Raw genomic sequence first — 22,211 nt, forward strand, 5'->3', positions numbered from 1 at the left:
CATGGTGAATTCACTTTTGATCAACAAAGTACTGTCTGTGCAGTATTTTACAAGACATTACTAACTATACTACAATCCAGATATGATGTCAAGGTGTACTACTTTCAGTTATTAAGCTGGCACATAATAACCACTGATCCTGCTGACTGAACTGTCCATAACACATTCGTGGTTCACAGCTTGCGACCTCGTCTCCGTGCTGTGAAGCTGGATGCCATCAAAACTTTGGCAAACTAAAATTGTTGAATGGCATGATATAAACCAGTGACATATTTGTTAAGCAGAATATGGAAAATAATTCGCGGCAGAATATTTTCTCGACAAAAGATGAAAATATCCTGATATTTAGTGTAGAATAATTGACCTCATTATACTCAGTATACTTTGGTAAAAAGCTGGGTTTTGTATCCTTGGATAACAAATGGACCTGAAGAGATTTTGCCCATCATGAAATATATTTAGCATGATGACTAAGTGTGACCTGGATCAGGGTCACTGTGTTAAATGAACAGGTAACGGCTGTTAAGTGGGGCTGACTGCATTTAATGGAGTGTGTAAATCACATCCAAGCCCCAGCATGCACATGTGCACGTAGGACCCAAGGTCATGTGACAACAGTTCAAGTCCTCCCGGGGGAGTCACATGGGACTCTGTGTCTCTACAGGACGGATTGTGCATTTTCAACCAGAACTCCCTGCAGGGGAAGAGGAAAGTCTCCCTGCAGGTGAGCACAGACGGACACATCAGTTACACACGGGCAGACATACTAACCCTTTGTCTGATTCAGAAGCATGCACTTTTCATTTAGTCCGACTGAGAGAACAGCCATCTATCATGCTGGCAGCCTGCAGGCATGTGACTGGCTGTATGATGATCAGCCATGTTAACTCAGGCTGCAGTCATTAGGAACAGGCAAGTGGCTACAGAGGAGATAAATACGGCGGGGTTTCAAACATTTACAGTGTTTTATATAACAACGCTCTGGATATTAAAAAAAAAACAAGAGGGCTGACTCTCACCAAACGAAACATTACACGCCACCTCCTCACTGATTGTTCTGTTTGGTTTAATAGATCTGGAAGTGGCGCCTCATTATTTGCACCATTTACTGGTTACCATCTTAAATGAGGAAGATTGACCTTTGGATTGAAAAAGGGAAACTGATAAAGATTGCTAACAAGTTAACCGTAGCTAAATTCTCTGGATGGACGACCCAATGTCTGAGTAGCTTTTCATTTCCTCAGTGGTCTTATTCTTCTTTATATTAAGCGACACAGGAGAGTCCATGTTTTCAATAAATAAGTTGTCTAAGAAATAATCCTCAACACATTCTTTACAAAGCATACCCTCAGTTGATTTGTTGTTTAATCAGCTGTTCATCCTGTTTAACTCAAACTACCGAGGCTGTATAGATCAACAGGAAATAAGAAAAAAATGTAAACCAGGGTTAATATGCAAATCCCCGGGGTGCATGTCATTCCCCACTCTCTCTCTCCCTGGTTTCCGACTCTATCCACTGTCCTCTCTCTGCATTAAAGGCATGAAAAGCCCAAAATAAATCTTTAAAAAAAAAATATATATATAAATATATATATGCAAATCCTCCAAAAATCTTTAAATCAAGAGGCTGAAGCCTGTAACCATGGCAACCTACTACCCCTATACTCCTGACTATAGTGCATTTGATTTGGCTCCAAAATGGCGTTAAAAAACAGAGAAAAAGGCAAAGGTACAAGACTGTGTACATAATTTACATTTCGAGTCAAGTAACTACACGTCCCACAATGCATTGCGAACGATCCCTCTTCTTAGATGTAACTTTAGTCATTGTTATCGTGTTTTACGAGTTTTGTAGTTTTTGATGAGTTGATATGAACTTCATTCACTGCAGCATAACGATGTTATTAGTACATTTCCTGTTAGCTAACTAACCAGCTTAGCCTGCTAGCAAAACTATCTGTTCGCATTCGGCGCAGAGGGGTGACATTGCCATGGTAACAGCGAGCCCAACCAATCAGAGACGTCCCCGTGACACTCTATGATCATGGGTAGTGTAGTTCTTTTACCCGACATCGTGAATAAATCTTGTTTTTCTTAAACGAAGTTGATATCAGACAAACTTGTGTCTCCTACAGGAGCATATGAACCATCGATTCACACTCAGGTAGCTCGTGGTCGATCTACCTGTGATGGTTATAACATCAAATCGGCTATGGAGACCATGAAGGTGATTTTCACTTCCAAAACCACACTGTTAAGTCCTATACACTGGATTTCACAGTAAGTGCTGCTTCATTGTTTTGAACTCAGACCCAATCAGACTTCTTCTTTGGGGTCAAAGACTGAAATTTGACATTTGTACTAATTCAATCAAATTAAAGTGTAAATGAATCGGGGAGGTATGACGGTCATTATGAGGACTAACCCTGAAGCTGTTCTGAGAAGAAGATTAAAAAAAAGGGGTCAAAAGAGGGACATGCTGGTTACAGTTTAGAAGTGACCATGTGACTTTTGGAGACATAAAGCATTTTTTGTCAGCAGAGTTATCTCCCTGGATCTGGGGTTACAATATGGCTTTTGTAGTCATGCAGCACTGAGAGATCTAAGTCACTTTGATCCTGCTTAATAGAGTTTGGTATATGATCTCAGTACAGGAGCTCCGCCTCCGCACACACACACACACAAGCTGTGAACACACTCACAATGGCTCACACACACACACAAGCTGTGAACACACACACACACACACACACACACACACACACACACACACACACACACACACACACACACACACACACACACACACACACACACACACACACACACACACACACACACACACACACACACACACACACACACACACACACACACACACACACACACACACACACACACACACACACACACACACACACACACGCCAGAGCCAGACCGTCGCACAGGTGAAAGCTCCTCTTCTTGCGGATCGTTGAGCCAAGCGTTCAAGCAGAAAAGTAGAAAATGTGCTTCCTCTCAGAAGACTCGACCGTGCTCTCTGAATATTTTGCTTTTTAACAATTGCACTCTGCAGGGCTGATGCAAACGTGCCAGTCCGTCACATCGAGTAAAAAATACTTTCAGCTTCTCATACATGAATCAAATAACTTGGTATGAAATTTCATTGCTGGGAGGTGATTGCTGTGTTTGCCAAAGCGGTGAGCACAAAGCCGTGGAGAGGGGAAGAAAAGTGAGTGAAGGAGCCGCAGGGAGCCGAAGAGAGGGAGGGAGTGTGTCGGAGAGCATTTATCTGTGGTATGGTGATGACTCTTTTCCTCCAAGCTCTCAGCAAACTAAGCGCTTCCTGCTTTTTGAGTTCACGTAGCCATATTTGTCCTTGAAAGCAAAGCACAGGCAATGAATTACAAGCATTTTAAAGAGCTGTCAAGAAACAAGAGAGGGCTGGTTGGAAGAGAGGTGAGGAGGAGGAGGAGGAGGAAGAGGAGGAGGAGGAGGAATTTGAAGCAGCGCGGTGGGAAAAAAAAAGGAGCAAGACAAACAGAAATCTGAAGAAAAAAACAGAAGAGGAGCTTGGGAGCCTTTGATGTTAGCGGTTGCTCCTGATGCAACAGGCTGGGTTGAAGTATCATCGAGCAACTTCAGTAAAGTCAACACTTTAGTTTGGCTGGAATTAAAAGAATATTAACCGTCTACTGATAAGACAGCGGGGATAAAAGAGGCCCCTAGTGATTACAGAAGCTCAATTATTAAACACACTGTACAACAAACTCAAGCTTCAAAGAGAGGATGTGATAGGCTTTTAGTGTTAAGATATCTTTACCAAACCATCAATGAATACACATGCACATACCTGGGGGCCACTCTGTGGGGAGTTAATGAGGGCTAAGGATGTGAAGTGTGGGAGCCCAAAGGGGAGAGGTTGAGTAAGTTAAAGAGAAAACCTAGATTTTCATTTTTGAAAATCCTCAATGAACTATACCTTCAATGGCATTCTGCATCTGGCATACATCATTTGGTAAAGGGCCCATATTCTGTGAACTCTCACATTTAAGTATAGTATGTGTGATACAGTGATAAAAAAATGATGATTTTATAAAATGCTGGCAATACATGGTGAAAATGTAAGTAAGCCTTCACCTAGTGGGGAATACAAAGACAGTCAACCTCCCGTCAGTAGCAAAAGCATTCTCCTGCCACATGGTGCAATCGTCATCTGTCGCAACATGCTTCTCTGTAAATCTCCATAAATGTGGCCTTGATCCCTGGGGATGGGATAGCTTGGCCTGCACACTCCCCGTGGATCAGCAGGCTTTCCAGTGTACTCCCGGCGGATTGGTTTCAACTGGAAGCTTTAGGACAGGTGCTTCACTTGACCTGCACTGTCAGGATACATTCAGAAAGGTCACCCCAGATACTCATCTCATTGAGAATGCCAACATGCAAAGATATTCTCCACTGTTTAACCCCAGACATTTTTACATAATTGGATTGCACTGACCCTGAACGCACCCTTTGCCCTGCCTGGCCCTGTGTCAGGTGCGGCGGCTTCAAAGGGAAAGGCACGTATGTGTGTGCTTGTGTGTAGAAGTGAGGGCGTGCATATGTTCTTTCAGAGCTGGCAGTGACTCACTCCTCTCTATTGTCATGGATGCATGGCACATAATGGCACAACTTAAAAGAGCTTCGTACATTTGCTGCTCCTTCAGCGGCCCCGAGGTTTTTCAGTGGGGGGAGTGACAATAAAAGGGCTCAAAAGGGAGAGTGAGAAAAGGCCTGCATCATTAACATTTTAATCTGTATGTTTACTTGAGTGTGCTGCAGCACTCCATCCGAGTTCACTGAAGTGTGTGAGGTTAAAAACACAAACCAAGTGTTGTAAAAGACAAGCCCTCACTTTAAACAGAGGTTTCTAACCCTGTTTGTTTCAGCTCTCATGTTTCCTCTTCCGTCCTCTCCAGATCAATCTGTCTGAGTGCCGGTTCAAGGACAAGTCCAGTGGAAATGCCTTTAACATATTGCATTGTGTGCGACTATACTCGGCGTATAAGCTGCACATGGGTGCAGAATTTAGTTTACGCAGATGTACGAGTACAGGCAGTGATCGTGGCAGAGTGAATACAAAAGCTACAGAGTCCTTCTCTTGTTATGTGCATGAGGAGAGCAATGAAAAGTAGAAAAGAATGTGTTGTATAACGTTCAAGAATTCCAGACCTGGTCTAATGACTTAAAAAGAAGGGGGCCGGCAGGATTAAGAGATTTGCCATGTTTCCTCTACCTGCCTCTCCCTTCTTCTCAGTGCCCTGAGAAACATCTCAACAGCATCTCTAGTGGAGGCGACCGGACAACACAGTGCTAACCCCTGCTCGGGGCTGCATCCCTGCGCAGGAGAAACCATTAGTCCAGAGCTCGTCTGAAACGTTGGTCACACGAGGGGGGTCCGTTCGGGGTAAGAGCCAGAGGCAGCACGGAACTGTAGTCTCAGATCACAGAGAGGAAGGAGACGACAGAAAAGCAATAGCAGGCTGAGCTGAGCTGATGGCCATATGGAAATGTAGAAGACAAACACGTCCTGACAGCAGATCTGTGAGAGCTTGGCCACATAAAGAATGTGAATAATCTCTCCATCAACAGCACTGAGCATGACTCTTGTGTTTATACTCTGGCTTTAAAGTTTGAAGTCTGTGCCAGTGTCGCTGAAGGAAAGGTAGGATGGCTGGGGTCGGTTTTAATGCTGTGGTTTATTTTCAGGTCAGATCATTTCAGAGCTCTTCCATGTTACTGCTGTTCTCACTTTGACTGGATTAAAGGAAAACATGAAAACAAGAAATTGGGGAGTTTTCCCAAATGTGTTGGTTTCTACCTGATCGCAAACTCATTAGAAAACTACAAAGTATTAAGCTGAATGATTTCAGGGTTTTATGCATGGGAATATTTAAGTGAGAGCAACGCAGAAAGTTTGATTAGCCTAGCGGTTAGAGCACGCGGCCCATGTACCGATACCATCTCCTTCAAGCAACCAGCCCAGGTTCAAATCCGACCAGTGGCTCCTTTTTTCACGTCATTCCCCACTTTCTATCTCTCCCCCTGATTTCTGACTCTACCCACTGTCCTATCTGTACAATAAAGGCATTAAAAGCCCCCCCCCCCCTTCTTATCCATAAATCCTTCAGCCAGTTGAAATTGAATTTAAAAGCTTTGTTGCATTATGAAAACTTTTAAACATATTTTAACAACAAACCAGAATATCATCAATACTTTAAGTACCGGTAATACTGTAAAGACATTCCTTTCAATACAAAACGTCATCAACATAAAACACATATCAAAGATGTTTGATAATTAAGATTCCAAGTCAAGCTGAAATAGCCAATAAGAGCTAGCAGAGCAATGAGCATCCCCAAGCAGATGTGGTGTTCTTTAACAGCTCAGAAACATGGCAGCAAACAAAGTGAGTCCCGAGCCAAGAGGAATATTGAAAAAGAAGAGCAACTTGTGGAATTGACTTGTGACGTTTTGTTCGATCACACAACTTTCTGAGATCTCGTGTCCACAGACTTGTAACCACCAACAGCAGGTGTGTGGTCTCGCAGTCTGGTCGAAACGTCTGGTATGTGTGTGTATAGAGGATTATAATCTTATTCCGCTCAGACTGTCCTCATGTCTGTGGACTCCCATGCATGTTTTTTTAAATCTGTTAACTTTTTTAAATCGCCTAGTTTGATGTCAGCCTCAGGACCCTGCATACACTCTAGGACCCTCTCAAAAACAACAACATGATTGAATGTTATGCCACATATACAAAAGTAGAACTATGCACAGCAGCAGCTCCACAGAGTAAAGCAGCGAGGAGCCCCAAGGAGCTGAGGCCAGGCTGTTATCTCATCCAGGGAGATAGGAAGTATGGACAGGAAATCTACAGGGAGGGGGAGGAGGGGGCCCATATGGGAAGTGCAGAGTAAACAATCCCTGTTTTTTAATCATCCCAGCTCACGTTCGGAACTGGACGCTCTTTGATGTTCTCCCTTAGCGCCCCCTCCGCCCTCCCATCCCTCACTCTCAAACGGCCCGCGCAGAGGGCCAGGCAAGGGAATTTGCAGATAGTGTCCTCTGACAGCGGAGGGCTCAGAGAGAGAGAGAGAGACAGGGAGGCTTTCAGTACCTTGTGGGACACTGAGAAAGGAGACCAAAGAATGTGAAGTGGTGCAGAGTTAACTGATGTTCAGGCAATTGCCTGGTCCGCCTTAATTATAGCTGATGTATTTAAAGGATCTCTCAAAGGTCGATTCAACATTTCAAAATAAGAAAAGAAAGTCAAGAGAGGAGCTTTTATGATGTGCTTCACTAGGGCCCGATTCCAGACGGAGGATAAACCCAAACTTCTTCTCTTAGCAGAGAACAGTTGACAATCCCCTCGAGTTCAAAGCTATCCCAGAAGCCTTTGTACTTCTCCTCTGAGCACAATGTAAGCTTCATTTTGGAAAGGGGGGAGAGTCAGAATTCCTCAGCACTTGTATTTGTCCAAATAGTGCTGGCCAGACCCCAGCCAGTGTTCCAATGAACGTATCCATTCAGAGGACAGGGCGCGCTTCCAGCCAGATCACAGTTTCATGGGTTACAGAGATACGTACCAAAGCTTACCAGGTCACGTACTGAGTCTTATGACTTGAAAACACTGAGCACAACAGGGAACATCTTCTGTCCCTGTGCACAGCTCTCTGTTTGTTACTGACATGTGTCGGCAAACAATCAAAACCGGATCGGACCATTTGAGAAATTAGATTACCGATCCACCTTAAAAAAAAAGACTGCCAAAAGTAGGACTTCCCCTGACGTCAAACAAGTAGTCATTAGTTTCACACATAGTTGAACATTTATAATATTATTTTAATGATCTAAAGACATGTTTCTTTTCTGTGTCAGGGTTGGTAAAATTGTACACGTAGATTTATTAACTTAACACTGACTATTTAACAGAAAAGTAAGAAGCTGTTATAATGAGCCAATAGTAAATATTAGAGATGCACCAATCCACTTCTTTCAGTTCAGATCCAATACTGATACCAAAACCATTTTTTTTTTCAAATCATAATTTATAGGGTTCTTGTTGTTGGTATTATGTGTAAGGCTACACAAAGCTGTAGTGAACCTGGCTTTGCATTTTGAGCATTAATAAATAAATAAAATTCATAAATAATAAATTTCTTACAAATAATTGTATTGGAACTCTGTGCTGGCTTCACAGACAAACAGGACACAGCAACAACATGCAAGGTTTTCAAAGTAAAGGCCTTTGCACACTGAGTGCGTTTTTTTCTGGATGCGTTTTTTGGATCTGTTATCCGGAGAAAAAAAAAAATGTTGCACACTGATTCTTTCAGTAAATTGAAAAAAAAAAAAAAAAAAAAAACGTTGCACACTGATTCTTTCAGTAAATTGAAAAAAAAAAAAAAAAAAAACGTTGCACACTGATTCTTTCAGTAAATTGAAAAAAAAAAAAAAAAAAATGTTGCACACTGATTCTTTCAGTAAATTGAAAAAAAAAAAAAAAAAAAAACGTTGCACACTGATTCTTTCACTAAATTGAAAAAAACAACGTGTCTGTCCACTCCTGAAAGCAATGCGAGAAGAGTTTCACCTGGATAAGGAGCTGCAGAGTTATCCAGATTGCTTCCAGGTGTATTTAAGGAGGTCAGTGATAATGTTTAAAGTGGCCTACAATCTTTTTTCATCAGTGACGTCCTCAGCCCCCTCCTGTATTCCCTCTAAACTCATGACTGCATGGCGACACAGGCTTCAAACACCATTGTGAAGTTTGCTGACACAGCCGTCTGATCTCCCGTGTCGTTAAGACGGCTACAGAGAGGAGGTGACCACCCTGGAACAGTCCCCAAGACCGAGGAGGTCATTGTAGATTACAGGAGGAGGGGGGGCACTCAGTCCCCCGTCACCATCAATGAGACAGGGGTGGAGGTAGTGGACACATTTAAATATCTGGGGGTTAACATTCACAAGGAGCTGACATGGGCTAACGACATCGCCCTGGTTGTCAAAAAAGCCCAACAGAGGGCCTAAGGCCCCAGATCCTCAGGGACGTCTACTGGGGGACCATAAAGAGACTCCTGACTGGAATCACAGCAGCACCAGCATGGACCATAAGGAGCTGGAGATGGTGGTGCACACAGCCTGACACATAACTGGGTTTGAACTGCCCACTCTGCAGAAGCTGTACGCCCAGCGGTGCCTCAAAAAGTCCATGAGGATCATCAAGGACTCCACACATCCGAACAACAGCCTGTTCTCACTGCAGGGGGGGTACATGTCCCTCAAAGCACACAGCAGCAGACTGAGGAGCAGCTTCTCTCACCAAGCCATCACTTTTAAATAAATAAAACACCCAATGCACAAGTGCAATCACAGCCATGTATATTTCAGAATTTATTTCTTATGTACTTGTTTTTCTCCACATTGTATTTCTACTTTAACTGTTGTTTGTACCACTTAGTCACTATCTTTATTTTATTTCTCCACATTCAGGGCGACAATAAATATCTTGAATCTTGGAGAAGCCATGAACATAAAGCGGGACCATAAAGCAGCCTGCAGAAGCAGTGAGGACCTGTTGGAACAGGCCTAAGCCTTAACAAAGAGCATCCTGCAGCATAACACCACCTCTGTGCACTGTGGGAAACGGCTGGGGAAGAGAGACTCGCACAAAAGTATACCTTCCAAGCCGTGGACAGAACCACAATCACAGGTTAGCCTAAGGGGAACAAGAATACAGAAGAGTGGACAAAACCAACTGGACAGACTAAAAAAACACTTTTCTGAGGAGGGCAGATAAAATGTTAGTCTGACTGTGTGCACCTTTCTTTACACCTTTAGGGAAAGCAGGGCAGATATCACTTCTGCTACCACCCATGTGCACCCTAATAAGTATGTATGTTCATAAAGCTCTCTGCTGCTTTGTACTGGAGCCAGTGGAACACGACTAAATAGCCTTCAGTTTTATGGAGGGAAAAAAACGACCAAAAGCTGGAAATCCCAGAAAGCTTGAGGTGTCTTTGATCTTAGCTTCACTTGTGATGCACATCCATAACATGTTGTCACATCCACTACACATACATTAAAGCCAAAAGGAGTATAAGAGAAGAGGAAAATAGCGATGGCTTTTCAGGGCACTTAATACGGGGCTTTCTCTGCTGAGAAGCCACGTAAATCCTTATCAATTATGGCAAACTGCAGCATCTGGCTCGCCATTCACAAAACCTCCCACGCCCGCTGAGTGAGAAGAGACAAGATCCTACAGTGCCTCATATCTGTCGTCCCGTTTCTTTGGAGACGGTAAATAAATTGACAGAGCCGCAGCTTTAAGGCCCAGGAACCCTAATCCACTCCTGAATCCTAAATATGCACACTGAATAGAGCACATACTTTACATGTGCAGGGTGGCGGCGGCATGCTTCTCTCTCTATATTGTGCAAAAACACATTTTTGCTTCAATTAAGGGTTAGAATGGGTCCAAACACGATTCGCTGTGTTGTATAACTGTCTTCAACCACGCCTTGATATTAAAATGTTGGAAGAACATTTGATGCCATAAATAGTTACTGCAAAACAAAGCTGACACCTTCAAATGATACACCTTTAAGACTGGCAACCACAGCCAAACCCATGTTTTTCAGGGATAAGTAAAAATAGACTGAAAACAAACTAAGTTCAATAAAACCTGAAAGATGATGTAGATGATCTGTCACCACATGCTGGCTGCTGTGAACAGTATGTAAGTTAATACAGTTTTTAATGGTGTACAGGGTTTCCAAGTGTAAAACAGTCACAGTGCACAGAGGCACAGATGCACTGAGAGCCAGGACGGCATATTCTAATTAAATTACAAATCAAATGACCGTATCAGATTTAGAGGCCCTGTGATGACAACAGCCTTGGAGTTCTCCACATTTTGCAATGTTATTCCCTGGAATTTAAATCCACCTTTGAGTTCTTCTTCACATCAACACAGTCAAATATAAAGAAATGCACAAGTTAACCTGCACCTGATGTTAACAGGGGGTCCCACAGCAAAGTGCACAAAGCTTAACATATATGTATTTGCTCATAATTTTAATTTCTGGACTATTTCGTGTCAGTCATTTGCATACAGCACTAATAAAATCAATTTTTACTTGTCGTTACCGCCCGACAAACAATGGAAAAGTTCAAGGCAGTGAATATTTATGTGTTATTAGTAGAGATCAGTCCAGTGGATTTGTTGTGGGCGTCCCAAAGAAAACTTCAGCACTAGTATTTTAAGATCTTAGTCCCTAATTCATCTCTCCATTGTAACAGGGCACAACGGTTGCCAAGGGGTTAGGCTGTCCTGCAGACACACTACATGTGTTTAAGATCACATTGATTCATAAAGTCTTTGATCAAGACATTCACTTCCTAATAGCTTTCAGGTGGAGCCTGAAGAGACTGTAGAGGCCACAGCAGCAAACAGGTGCCCTCTTGCACCCTTGTATCTCTGTCCAGGATACCCCTGGGAGAATCCCTCTGATTAGTAGGCCTACATGTTTTGGGGGGTAGGTCTACATTATGAGTGACAGCATGGTCATACAGTGCACATAATCTTTTTATGACAACTTCATTACCTGCATTAGTTTTCCCTCTGCGGAGCCGGCGCTTCCTCCCACGAACACCCCCTCCAGAGTGATAGGCTTCCCCGCCGGCTCTTGATTCAGCAGTGCCACCTTGATGACCGCTCGCAGGGCCGGACGTTCGGACTCCAGGCCCGGCTGGCCCAGCACCACCTGCAGGGCCGCCATGAGCAGCCACGGCCAGAGCCCGGCCAGGCGCCGCTGGGGGACGGTCATGGCCTCGGCTGTAGCGGCGGTGCCCGGCCGCACATGGTGGACTTCAAAGCAGGCAAGCACCGCGGAGAGACAGAACGGAGAAATATTTAAATAGGAGTCCCACTTCTTCCTTCAGCCTCGACGACTACTGCAAAACAGATAGCATCCAAAGTTTTAAAGCTGGAGGTTTGCCATCATAACTCATGCGTGAATGTCCTAAAATTTCCATTCAGCAGCAGAGTTAATATTCAAACTGGACACGGTATAGAAATGCACACACTCAGAGCCCACATGGAGCAAAGGAGCGTTTCCTTACTCTAAATTGAGTCTTCCGGGATAAAATAAGCGTGAACTAACTTTTATCCAGTGTCATTAATGTGGGTGGCAAATCATTGTACACTCAAATGCACCGTGAAGACACGTTGTGTTGTGTTAGAGCCTGAAGAAGTGCGCATTGGTCTCAGGCAGCCTGGTCTTCATACGACAACACAACTAAAGTCCTCATTTGTGGAGTGGAACTGTTGTATCCTCTTTGAGACTGGCAGCTCCTGGAAACACAGTATCAATCTTTATCCGTACATCCGAACCAAACATTACAGTGTGCACCAGTCACTGTACATGGAAATCACATTGTGCGACCAAGCACGAGTTGATAAACACCTTCAGATGGAAGTACATCCCGTGGGCGCCACATTTTCTGGATAAATCCACACAAAAACACGCAGACAGGCCAAGGCTCGGACTTCAAAGGCTGGGGTGCAGGTTGCCGCCGGAAGGTTATAAGGCATGCTGGTAGAAAATGTGGTGCCAACGAGTTGGGTAATAATTTTACAACTGAAGGAGTTGCGAAAAATTACCTTGAAGAAGTAGTTAAATTGAGTTGTATCTAATTATTAACTGAAGGAACGGACGGTTGTCGTAATCCACTTACAACTTTGTATTCAAACGGCTTCTGAAACAGCTTATTCTGCAGCCGGTCTTCATCTGACGCCGCGGACTGTTAAAAGCACACACACTCTCTCACACACAGTCCCACACAGACACACACACTCACTGGGTTCAGTGCCTCCGTAGGTAGCACTATGAGAAATCAGACACGATCCTTCTGACCGAGGACGCCGAAGTTAAAAAAGAATCCTTTATGAAAATCACTGAAGCTCAAAGAGTCGCGCGACTGTAGAAAAAGTACGCGGTCCAAACTTCTCGTGGTCTCCATGTAAAGTTGATAAAGTTGACAGACGCCGTCACCAAAGTCTACCTCCCGGACTATCTCTCGCTCCCCTGGGATCTCATTGACAGTCTACCTGCTCACTGTCCTGCTGCGTTCACGCGCCCTCGGAGATAGGAAGTTAATGCAAGTGATGCACAGGAACATGAATGTCTCTTACTGTAAGACAGGGAATGGATGGATTCATATCACACGACTTATTTTTACAAGTCAAAGTGGACAAACAAATGTAGCAACGCCACTGTTGATTTCAGTAATAATTATTATTAATGCATTATTCTGTTTAAATAAGTAACTATTAATAATACTGATTTATGTCAGGCATTGCTTTCCCAGAAGAAGTAAAAATATATATTGAAGAATTTAAAATCGTTTAATAAAAGATATAATGGGAATTTACGAGCTGCACTTGAAGGCCACATCGCCGCTGAAGGGCGGAGCAGCCGCAGACCAGCGATGCTCTTCAAAAACAAGTGAGTGGCTCCCTCTAGTGGAGAAAATCCAACAGGACCAGAATGAGCTCAGGTTAACCTGGGTGAAAACTTGAAATATGAAACACACATGAACAACTGTCAAGCTGCACTAAAGAAAATATATTTATTTTAATTGTAAAATAAGTATACACACGTGCCTTTAAAAACAGGAAGTTACAGGTTGTAAATAAATGCAGCACCAAAGTAAGGTGTTAAAACCACCAGCTGGTTATAATAACTACTAATACATACAATAATTACACATTCCCATTAATATGTTCAGTGTAGTCTCATTTAAAACTTGCTAAAAGTCAGACGTGCATGTTAAAAAGAAGAGAGACTGAGTTTATGCAGGCCTTTTCTTTTCTTTTGATAAAATATACTTTAGAAGACTTTAAAAACATCACACACACCTTTGATCAAAAATGTTTGGATAATAATGTTAAAAATGAGGATTCAAACCATTGCTTAAAAAGGTATTAAAATGTGCTGCTACAGATAACTCTTAATCTAAAAGAGATATGACTGATGGTATTTCACTAATAATAAGGAGAAGCACTTTACATAAATCGCACCAAAATGTACAAAGTATTTTCAAAATAAGATTAAAAATGGAACACTTAAACTGCTTCAAAAGTACAAATCCTTGAAGTGGAGAGTTAAAGTAAAACGTTTAGATCACGTCCTGGGCTGAAGGACGCCTCCCTCTCACATGCCAATCAAAAAAACAAGCTGAGATCTAAAACGAAAAATACATTCATCTATCAGTGATGGTGTTCCAGTGAGGATTGGTGAACATATTTTTCCTTTCTACTAGTTCTGTTGTGAATGTGCTGAATGTTCAGTGCAAAGTCTTACCTATAAAACTGTAGTACAGCTGCTGCTTTCAGCCTGCTGGGTGTCTCTGGCCGTGTCGCTATCCTCCACAAGTATAATGTTGTTTTCTGTTGTGTCGACATGGGTGAGCTTGTCGGGGCAAAGAAGAAAACACGGCTCATAATGTACAGGACCTCTAACAGCTACACATCCTCTAGAACTGACCAAATAAAATATAAAGATCTACATCATGGGAAACAGTTTCTATTAGAGGTGGGGAAAAATTGTTTTTTTGTAAAAATCGAGATTCTTATCTTCTGAGATTTTAAATAGATTCATAACTTCCAAAAATCGATTTTGGGCTAATTAGTCACTCCCTGCTAAGTGCTAAGGCTAGCTCCATAACTCAGCAGAATGCGAAATGGAGCAACAAGAAATTCAGCCAGTCTCACAGATGACTGGAGTAGATCCTGATGTATGTACCCATTCATAAATGAAAAAAAACTTTGAATCCATGGATCAATTAATCCATTATCATTTTAAATCAAAAATAGATTCTGAATCGAACAGTGACCCCAAGAATCGAAATCAAATCGAATCGTGAGATACACAAAGATTCCCAGCCCTAGTTTCTACAACTCCTTTTTCCGAAAAGGTTTTTTATTTAGAAATAAAAACAGGATGTGATGACTTCACGCTCTCAGTTTGAACACTAAGCACGGAGCAGAGAGAGAGGAGAGAGAGCGCATGCGAGGGAAGTCGGTGGTATTTCATTAAGGTTTTATGCTACGATGCAGTTTATTGGTTTATTTTGTATGTGTTAGTAAAAAAATTGAAATAAATATACCCTTACCTAGAAGAACTTGCATGGTTTTGTTGGTTTGCCCTCTTGTGAAATTTGAACGGCTCGAACTAATGTGTTACTTTATGAAAATTCCAAAGACCTTTTAGCCATTTTTGACAGCACTAATAGGTACCCTGTAGGGCTGTGTATTTCCCACAATCCAATACATATTACGATACAGAGGCCATGATATGATACATAACGTGATTTTTAATTTGGATCATGACCACGTCCTACACAGAATTCACTACAACAGCTGTTCTTTACCGTTGGAATAACAGCAGAGGCATATTAAGGATCCTACAAATTAAAACACCTTAATTCAGGTCCTCAGAGAGTCTAGAAATACATTTAAATATTATAATCCCAGAGCGGTGGCTTTGGTGTTAATGTGAACTGCACCACAGGTCAATCGTCTTTCCAAACTGTCAGCACAGCTCTGCAGCCGTATCCATTCTGTAACATCTGCATGGATACTTGTATTTACAAGGAGCACATGAAGATATATTGCCATATCGATTTTTTGAACACAGCTCTAGTACCCTGCACATTAGTGACGGTCCATTAATGCTGACCCATATATTCTGGGGTTGAAGCTGCTAATGAAACAACTTCTGCAGGGAGGGCTTTGTTTACTTCAGCAGGACAAAGCCAGATAAGTGACCGGAAGTCTGGCTCTTCCTAGTGATCCGGCTCACTTGGCTCCTCTCAGTAATCAGAGTCGTCTCTTTGGACTCCCAAACGCCTCTTCAATTGGTTTTATTTGAGCTGTATGTGTTTTAGTGAAATTAGTCATTGTAATGATACTAAACTGTACTATAATTTACATGTGTAATGTTATACCACCGAGCTCTAGGTGTTCCTGTGGCCTAGCGGTGTGGAGAAAAGATCGTCTCATTATTCTATCATGAATTAAATAACAACATAAAGAGGGGAAACACAGTTATAACAGCTCTCTAACAGGAACCAGCTCCCATCGATCTCATAACAGAGCCTGCTTGTTTGTGACCGACACATCACTAATGCTAAACCCCATCACATGATGACAGCATTGTCACGGATCGCAAAAACGAAGAGGAGGACCCAGATGCAGGATTCACTAAAACTATTTATTCTTTAAACAAAAGGCAAACAAAAACTTACTTCCAAAAATCCAACAAGAGAAGGAGCCACAGGTAAACTGACATGCAACTAACAACACCGACAAACACATACAACAACCAACACGAACGGTAAGAAACACAGAGACTAAATAGACATGGGGTAATCAGACACAGGTGAGACTAACGACACAGGTGAAGACAATCAGGGCAATCACAATGGAGGGAAACACACAGAGGAAGGAATGGACACAAGACAAGAAACACTGAGGACAACTACAAAATAAATACATGAAACACTGAAGACACACAGAACTCAACAATGAACAAAACACACTAGAACATACAGAAACACTAAACACTGAAAAACAAAACTAGAAAAGACCAAATCATGACAAGCATGGCTCCATAATAAAAGAGTCTCTGGGATTGATCCTGGTAACTGCTCTTACTGTAGTCCTGTATTGAGACGTAATAAAACATCTGTGATCCTAAACTGTTGCACAGCTGAAATCCTGCATAAAGCAAGAGATATAAAAAGTTTTCCATTTTCAAAATGACAGAAACAGGCTTTCCTTAGTTCCTAAATCGCCAACAAATTCATAAAGGTCACATATCCTCCTCCTCTTCAACCAGTTTAAATAAGTCTCAGAGCTCCCAAAAACATGTATGTGAAGTTTCTTGTTCTAAATCCACTCTGATCCTGTATTTGATCATGTCTATAAATCCCTCTATTTCAGCCCTGCTCAGAACAGGCTGTTTCTGTGTCTGTACCTTTAAATATGTAAATGAGCTGTGTCTGACCACAAAATAATAAACAAGCTGGTTAGGCTTTGTCTAATACAATCAGGATGAACTCTGACAGGCTGACACGATGGGAAAACTGTTAAGGCCCAGACACACCGAGGAGATCGTCGGCTGTCGGTCCTAGTTGGACCAACGGTGAGCGATCGTCACCCTGGTTTTTGCAGTGTGTCCCGTTCTGTTGCTACCCGTCGGCTGATTCAACATGTGGGATCAGCGTCGGTCAGCATCGGCGCGGTTGGTGAGATGAATCTCTCTGATTGGCTGTTCAGGGGTTATATGTTAACTCAAGCTCTCGACACAGGTCCCCTTGAGCATGCCGCTGTAGTATCCATGCTTTCACTTATTAGTGCAGTTCCTCCTTATTTGTCGCCTCTTCTTTTCTTTTTCCACTAAAAGACCGAGGACTGACAACGCCAGCGCCATTTTCAACTTTTTATCAGACATTATTCTCGATATGTAGGCTACCTATAATACGAGTGGTGACCGACAGTGGTGTGAAAATGGTCTTCTCGTATCATAACAACGGACTACTGCCCCCTGCTGGCATGGAGAGTTATTTCCCCTCACACTGTAGTTTTTGCGGTGTGTTCAAGTGCAACTTTTTGGCCAAGACAAAAGGCGTTATGAGGTGACGGGAGATGACTTTCTCAACTTTCCACTAGTTTTTTACCATCTGCCTGGTGTGTTACGCCTTAAGCTTTCATTCAGTCACCTGGAGCTCTGGCTTTAAGCACAGCATCCACCCAGTAGAGAGAACCCACACACAGACACACACACACACACACACACACACACACACACACACACACACACACACACATTTACATGGGGTTGTGTTTGCACACTGCTGGATAGACCACACCCTTTCTTCCTTTGCACTTTTGTTCCTTTTAGAAAAGACCAACCTCTTTACATGTGAAACTCTAAAATGTAAAGTCTTACCTCAGATATGACATCTTCAGGCAGTTGCTCAGGTATTGAAACCACAGATTCCTCCTGCGGTTTGAATTTGACCAGACTAGCGTTGCCTGAGACGGACATTATGATGGGTTCAACAGGCAGAGCTTTCATGGCGCTGGTGTTAAAGGTGCCAGGAGGCGGTGCAATCACAGGGACCGACTTCTCTGGGGTCTTAACTTTAACGAGGCATCGATTGGGCAGAGGTTTCATCACCTCATCTGCTATCTGGAAAATTGTGTCCAAATTAATGTCGTACTTTTTTGTCTCCTGGCTGTCCTTGCTCTGTGGTTCCTGGTTGTTGTCCCCAGTGCAGATCATATTGACAGGGTAGCTGGCCTAAGAGCAGTGAATCAACAAACCCATACGTTAAGACATATTATCCATGTAACACAAGAAGAGTCATCATTCAGGAGCAATCAGTCACCCACCTGAAAATAATTGTAGGGAGGGAATGACCCTGTCTGAAGCCCACTACAGGCCATCTGTGATGCTCTGAGGTTCAAGCTGTAACACTGGCAGACTTTAAATAGGACAAAAGAAAATAAGTGCTTCTAACTCACGTTATATTTCAGTACGGTGATGCAACAAGTTGGATCTATAACTGGTCCAACAGGCTACCTGATGTAATGCTCACCTGGGGAATAGTAGCCAGACTGATATTGTACACTTTGATGGTTGGCACGGGCCAGTAAACCCTGCTGAACGTGCATAGCACTGGAGCTCGGGGCTACACCTGCATAGTGGTGACTTACAGAAACCTGTAACCCTTTGTCTGCAGTGAATACAGAAGGAGAATGAGCTGCACCATGACCCCTTATCAGGAATCTTGGTGGGACTGGAGTTCCATTGTGAGCTGTCCCAGGCTGGGCTGGTTGTGGATGGTAAGGATGTGCTAACTCCTGATGGGTGGGGCTGTGCAGTGAAGACTTTTCTGCACAGACAGACAAAAGGAGAGCTTATTAATAACCTGTTAGACAGTGATTGATACAGAGGCTGTGAGGCTGCAATCACACGCGACTCACTACATAGAGAATACACCGCTTTGTAATGCTGTCTGAGTGAGCAAGACCATAACCTAGAGTGCTACTCAATCTTTCAGTAGGCAGTAGACAGTACCTACTATCCATGCTGTATACTGTTCAGTGTTTCCCCTAGGTTTACAGCGTGGAGGGGGGGGAGACATGCAAACAGGCCGACATGCCGACACACTGACACAAACACTGGAAGGAATCTTGGTGTTCATGTGTTACTTTTAATGACAGCTGTCCTTTTCTATCAGAAAGGTATCCTTTAATGACTTCTTTCTCTGATTTCTGACTCTATCGACTGTTCTATGTCTACAATAAAGGCACAAAAAGCCCAAAAATAAATCTTTAAAAAAAGAAAAGAAAAAAGGTTTTATAATAATGCAGACATTTGTTATATTTTCTGTTGTTAATTAAAAGTAGTGATTTCAGTCGAGACTTTAACTCTAGATTAAAAATTGATTCAATTAATCCACGCTCGTTTGTTTTGATTTGGAGGCGCACGCAAAATGACGTTTAATTTCGCACAGCATTGTGGGAGTTAAAATACAATTAATTTCCTGAAAGGATGCATCCGATTCATACTGCATAAACTGCCCGGAAGTTAGTATCCATGCTGAAATGTTCAGTATACTGAGGTGGACCCAAAAAACATCTACTGAATGACCACGAAAGTTCATTATACTGAAAAGTATGCACTGCCTACTGAACTGTGGCTATTCGGAAAGGTCCCTATATAGTGCGATCAATGTATCCCACAAAACATTGTGAGAAGTAGTGAACAACCAATGGTCAGTATCCAAGCAATATATACCATCATGCATTGCGGTTCTAATATTTTTTGAGGCAGAAAGTGTCGTTTGACTCGACTGCTCTTAGACGGAAGAGAGGAGCGACGGCGTGAACAGACGTGTTCTTATTCAGAGACATTTTTACTGACATCTAGAAGCTGTTTCAATTAAGAGACAAACGCCCTCTTCAGACCGCTGTTTCAAGCTGTGATATTTACACCCTTGTGCAATTCACCTTCAATCTGAATGTTGCGGAGGCGTAACGGGGGGGGGGGGGGGGGGGGGGACACAGTGACCCCCCCCCCTGTGTACCGTCTTCAGAGGCAGAAATAGAGGAGAGGAAGATTCTAAACAGAGTAAATGTTAGTGTTTCCTAACGATGATGATGACAGGCATGAGACCAGAGTGTGTAAGCACAAATACTGTAATTTAGTTTGGTGTGAAAATAGAATGAGTGCACTGCATAGTCAGCTACAGAGAACTCCTTATACAATGGGTAGAGAGAAGGGAACGAGGGAGTTATTTCAGACACACACAGTTAAATTAAACGTACTGGAAGTATAAATATTCTTGCACTCGATTAACACTGCTGTGACTATCTAATCATTTTCACAATCTTCTTCAGAATATTCAGTAAAACTTGCCTCTTATCACATTTTTCTCTCCAGCATCATCACCCCGACTGAATCTTGTAAATTTACTGGGGGGCCGACAGCTGACGTCCTGACCGGCCTCTATCTTGGCCTTGTTGTCTGCAGTTAATCTTCTCAGACTCGAGACCAGTTCAGGATGGTCACGCTTGAAGATGGGGTTGTGAAAATGCTGAGCCTTTGCGCTCTCCCCGGGCGAGTAATTGTGGTCTTTATTGGATGTGTCGGTTTTCCTGAAGCCATACAGGTTGAGCTGACGGACAAAGCTTGAGAAGTTGGTGGTTTTGAAGGCATCGGCGTTGTATGAGGGGATGGTGCTGGGAGACAGGATCTGTTTCTCAAAGAGACCTTTGTCTATGAGGATGCCCTCGCCGTGGCTGTCCCACCGGATGGAACTGTTTTCAGGGTTGTTCACCAAACGCCACAGTTTGGCAGGGAAGTTGTTCGGGTTGATGCTGTGCGGTAGTGACCATTCACCAACATCCATGCTTTTCTTATTCTAGGATTTGACACAGAAGCAGCAGATGTTAAAGTTCATCTGAATATCAGTCCATAATTAAACTGTTTCAAAGCCTTTTGACACTAAGACCACTCAGGCAGCGACAGCATTCATGTTGAATTTAATATCTTCATTTAAATAAAACTCAATGTGTGCATATTTGACTAAAATTGTTCTTCTCTAAATTGAACATCCTTTGATTATTGTAGACTGGATGTCTATCACAAACATTATTTTAGAGATTCACAAATTTCACTTTAAAATCGCCTCATATTTGTGTATCAACTTATTAATTAGATGTTTTTTATGCTACTACTAATCTAAAAACAGGTTTAAATTTAAACTATGGAGAAAATGACCTGCTCTTACATAAGTTTGCTTTCTTAACGCTTTATAATGACCACAGAAACGTCAAGAAGTTAAACATTAAGTCAAGTTAAGGAAAGTTTAACTTTATGTAAGTTGTAATTTGTTAGCTGTTAACTGCTCAGGTTATTAGCATTAGCCGCTAGCTCACTCCAAGTTAACTCATCAATAAGCTGATTATATGTTTCAGGCTGAGCTTGTTGAAGTCTTCAAACACTTGTTTCTAAATGTGCTCATGTTGTGAGTGAATGGAACAGAGTGAGGTGATGTTACCTGGCTCTCAGGTGACCCGCTGGTTCTCCTCACAGCCGTTGGCTGGTTGTCCTCGACCGTTAGAGCCGTTGATGAAAAACGGCTCTTCACCAACTGGAGTTTATAATTATAAACATTATATTTCAGAAAGTTTTATTAATGTCAAATATATGATGGGAATGTTTGTTATTTTATCACGGAAGAGGATTAGGGCCACTTATTTCTTTCATCATGCACTTAGGGAAAAAAAGTAAAAATATGGAAAAATGAAGAATAAAGTTGAAAATAAAGTCAGAAACGTCAGGGGGAAAAAAAAAAAGTTGATATGCTGGTAAAAATATCAAGAAAAAATTGAAATGATGAGGGTGAAAGCGTAACTCTCCTGGTAGCTTTTGTGTGGCCCGAGGGCCATTTGCGGCCCTTGAGGGGATTTTTTGCGGCCCGTGACTTCAAATGAAGAATCAGAAGATTTTGGCCCAAGGCCTTGATTAAGATTGCCACATTAACTTATTTTCCTTTTTAATGTTAACAAGGGTTGAACAATATTC

At 42.5% G+C, this 22,211-nt stretch overlaps 2 protein-coding genes across 6 annotated transcripts in view; both read right to left on the reverse strand.

Annotated features, from left to right (window-relative positions):
* Nucleotides 1-13,181, reverse strand: part of LOC110001537 (E3 ubiquitin-protein ligase RNF43) — an 84,937-nt gene extending 71,756 nt beyond the window's left edge. The window contains exons 1-2 of one of the 5 annotated variants that reach the window (XM_065962864.1): nt 12,907-13,181; nt 11,652-11,914 (exon numbers count right to left, since the gene is read on the reverse strand). In XM_065962864.1, coding sequence (XP_065818936.1) covers nt 11,652-11,873 — 222 coding nt within the window. In that variant the 5' untranslated portion in view covers nt 11,874-11,914; nt 12,907-13,181. Of the gene's footprint in view, nt 1-11,651 lie in introns of all 5 variants that reach the window. The other 4 variants (XM_065962863.1, XM_065962862.1, XM_065962861.1 and 1 more) reach the window with 4 other exon arrangements.
* A 4,149-nt stretch (nt 13,182-17,330) lies between these two features.
* Nucleotides 17,331-21,033, reverse strand: hsf5 (heat shock transcription factor family member 5). Its single transcript, XM_065963159.1, has 4 exons — nt 20,598-21,033; nt 18,833-19,011; nt 18,063-18,416; nt 17,331-17,381 (listed from the first exon to the last, which is right to left on the reverse strand). The coding sequence occupies exons 1-4, from the start codon at nt 21,031-21,033 to the stop codon at nt 17,331-17,333; spliced, it is 1,020 nt and encodes a 339-aa protein (XP_065819231.1).
* Nucleotides 21,034-22,211: the final 1,178 nt, after the last annotated feature.

Source organism: Labrus bergylta, chromosome 14, assembly GCF_963930695.1.
Source record: "Labrus bergylta chromosome 14, fLabBer1.1, whole genome shotgun sequence".
Taxonomy (NCBI): Eukaryota; Metazoa; Chordata; class Actinopteri; order Labriformes; family Labridae; genus Labrus; species Labrus bergylta.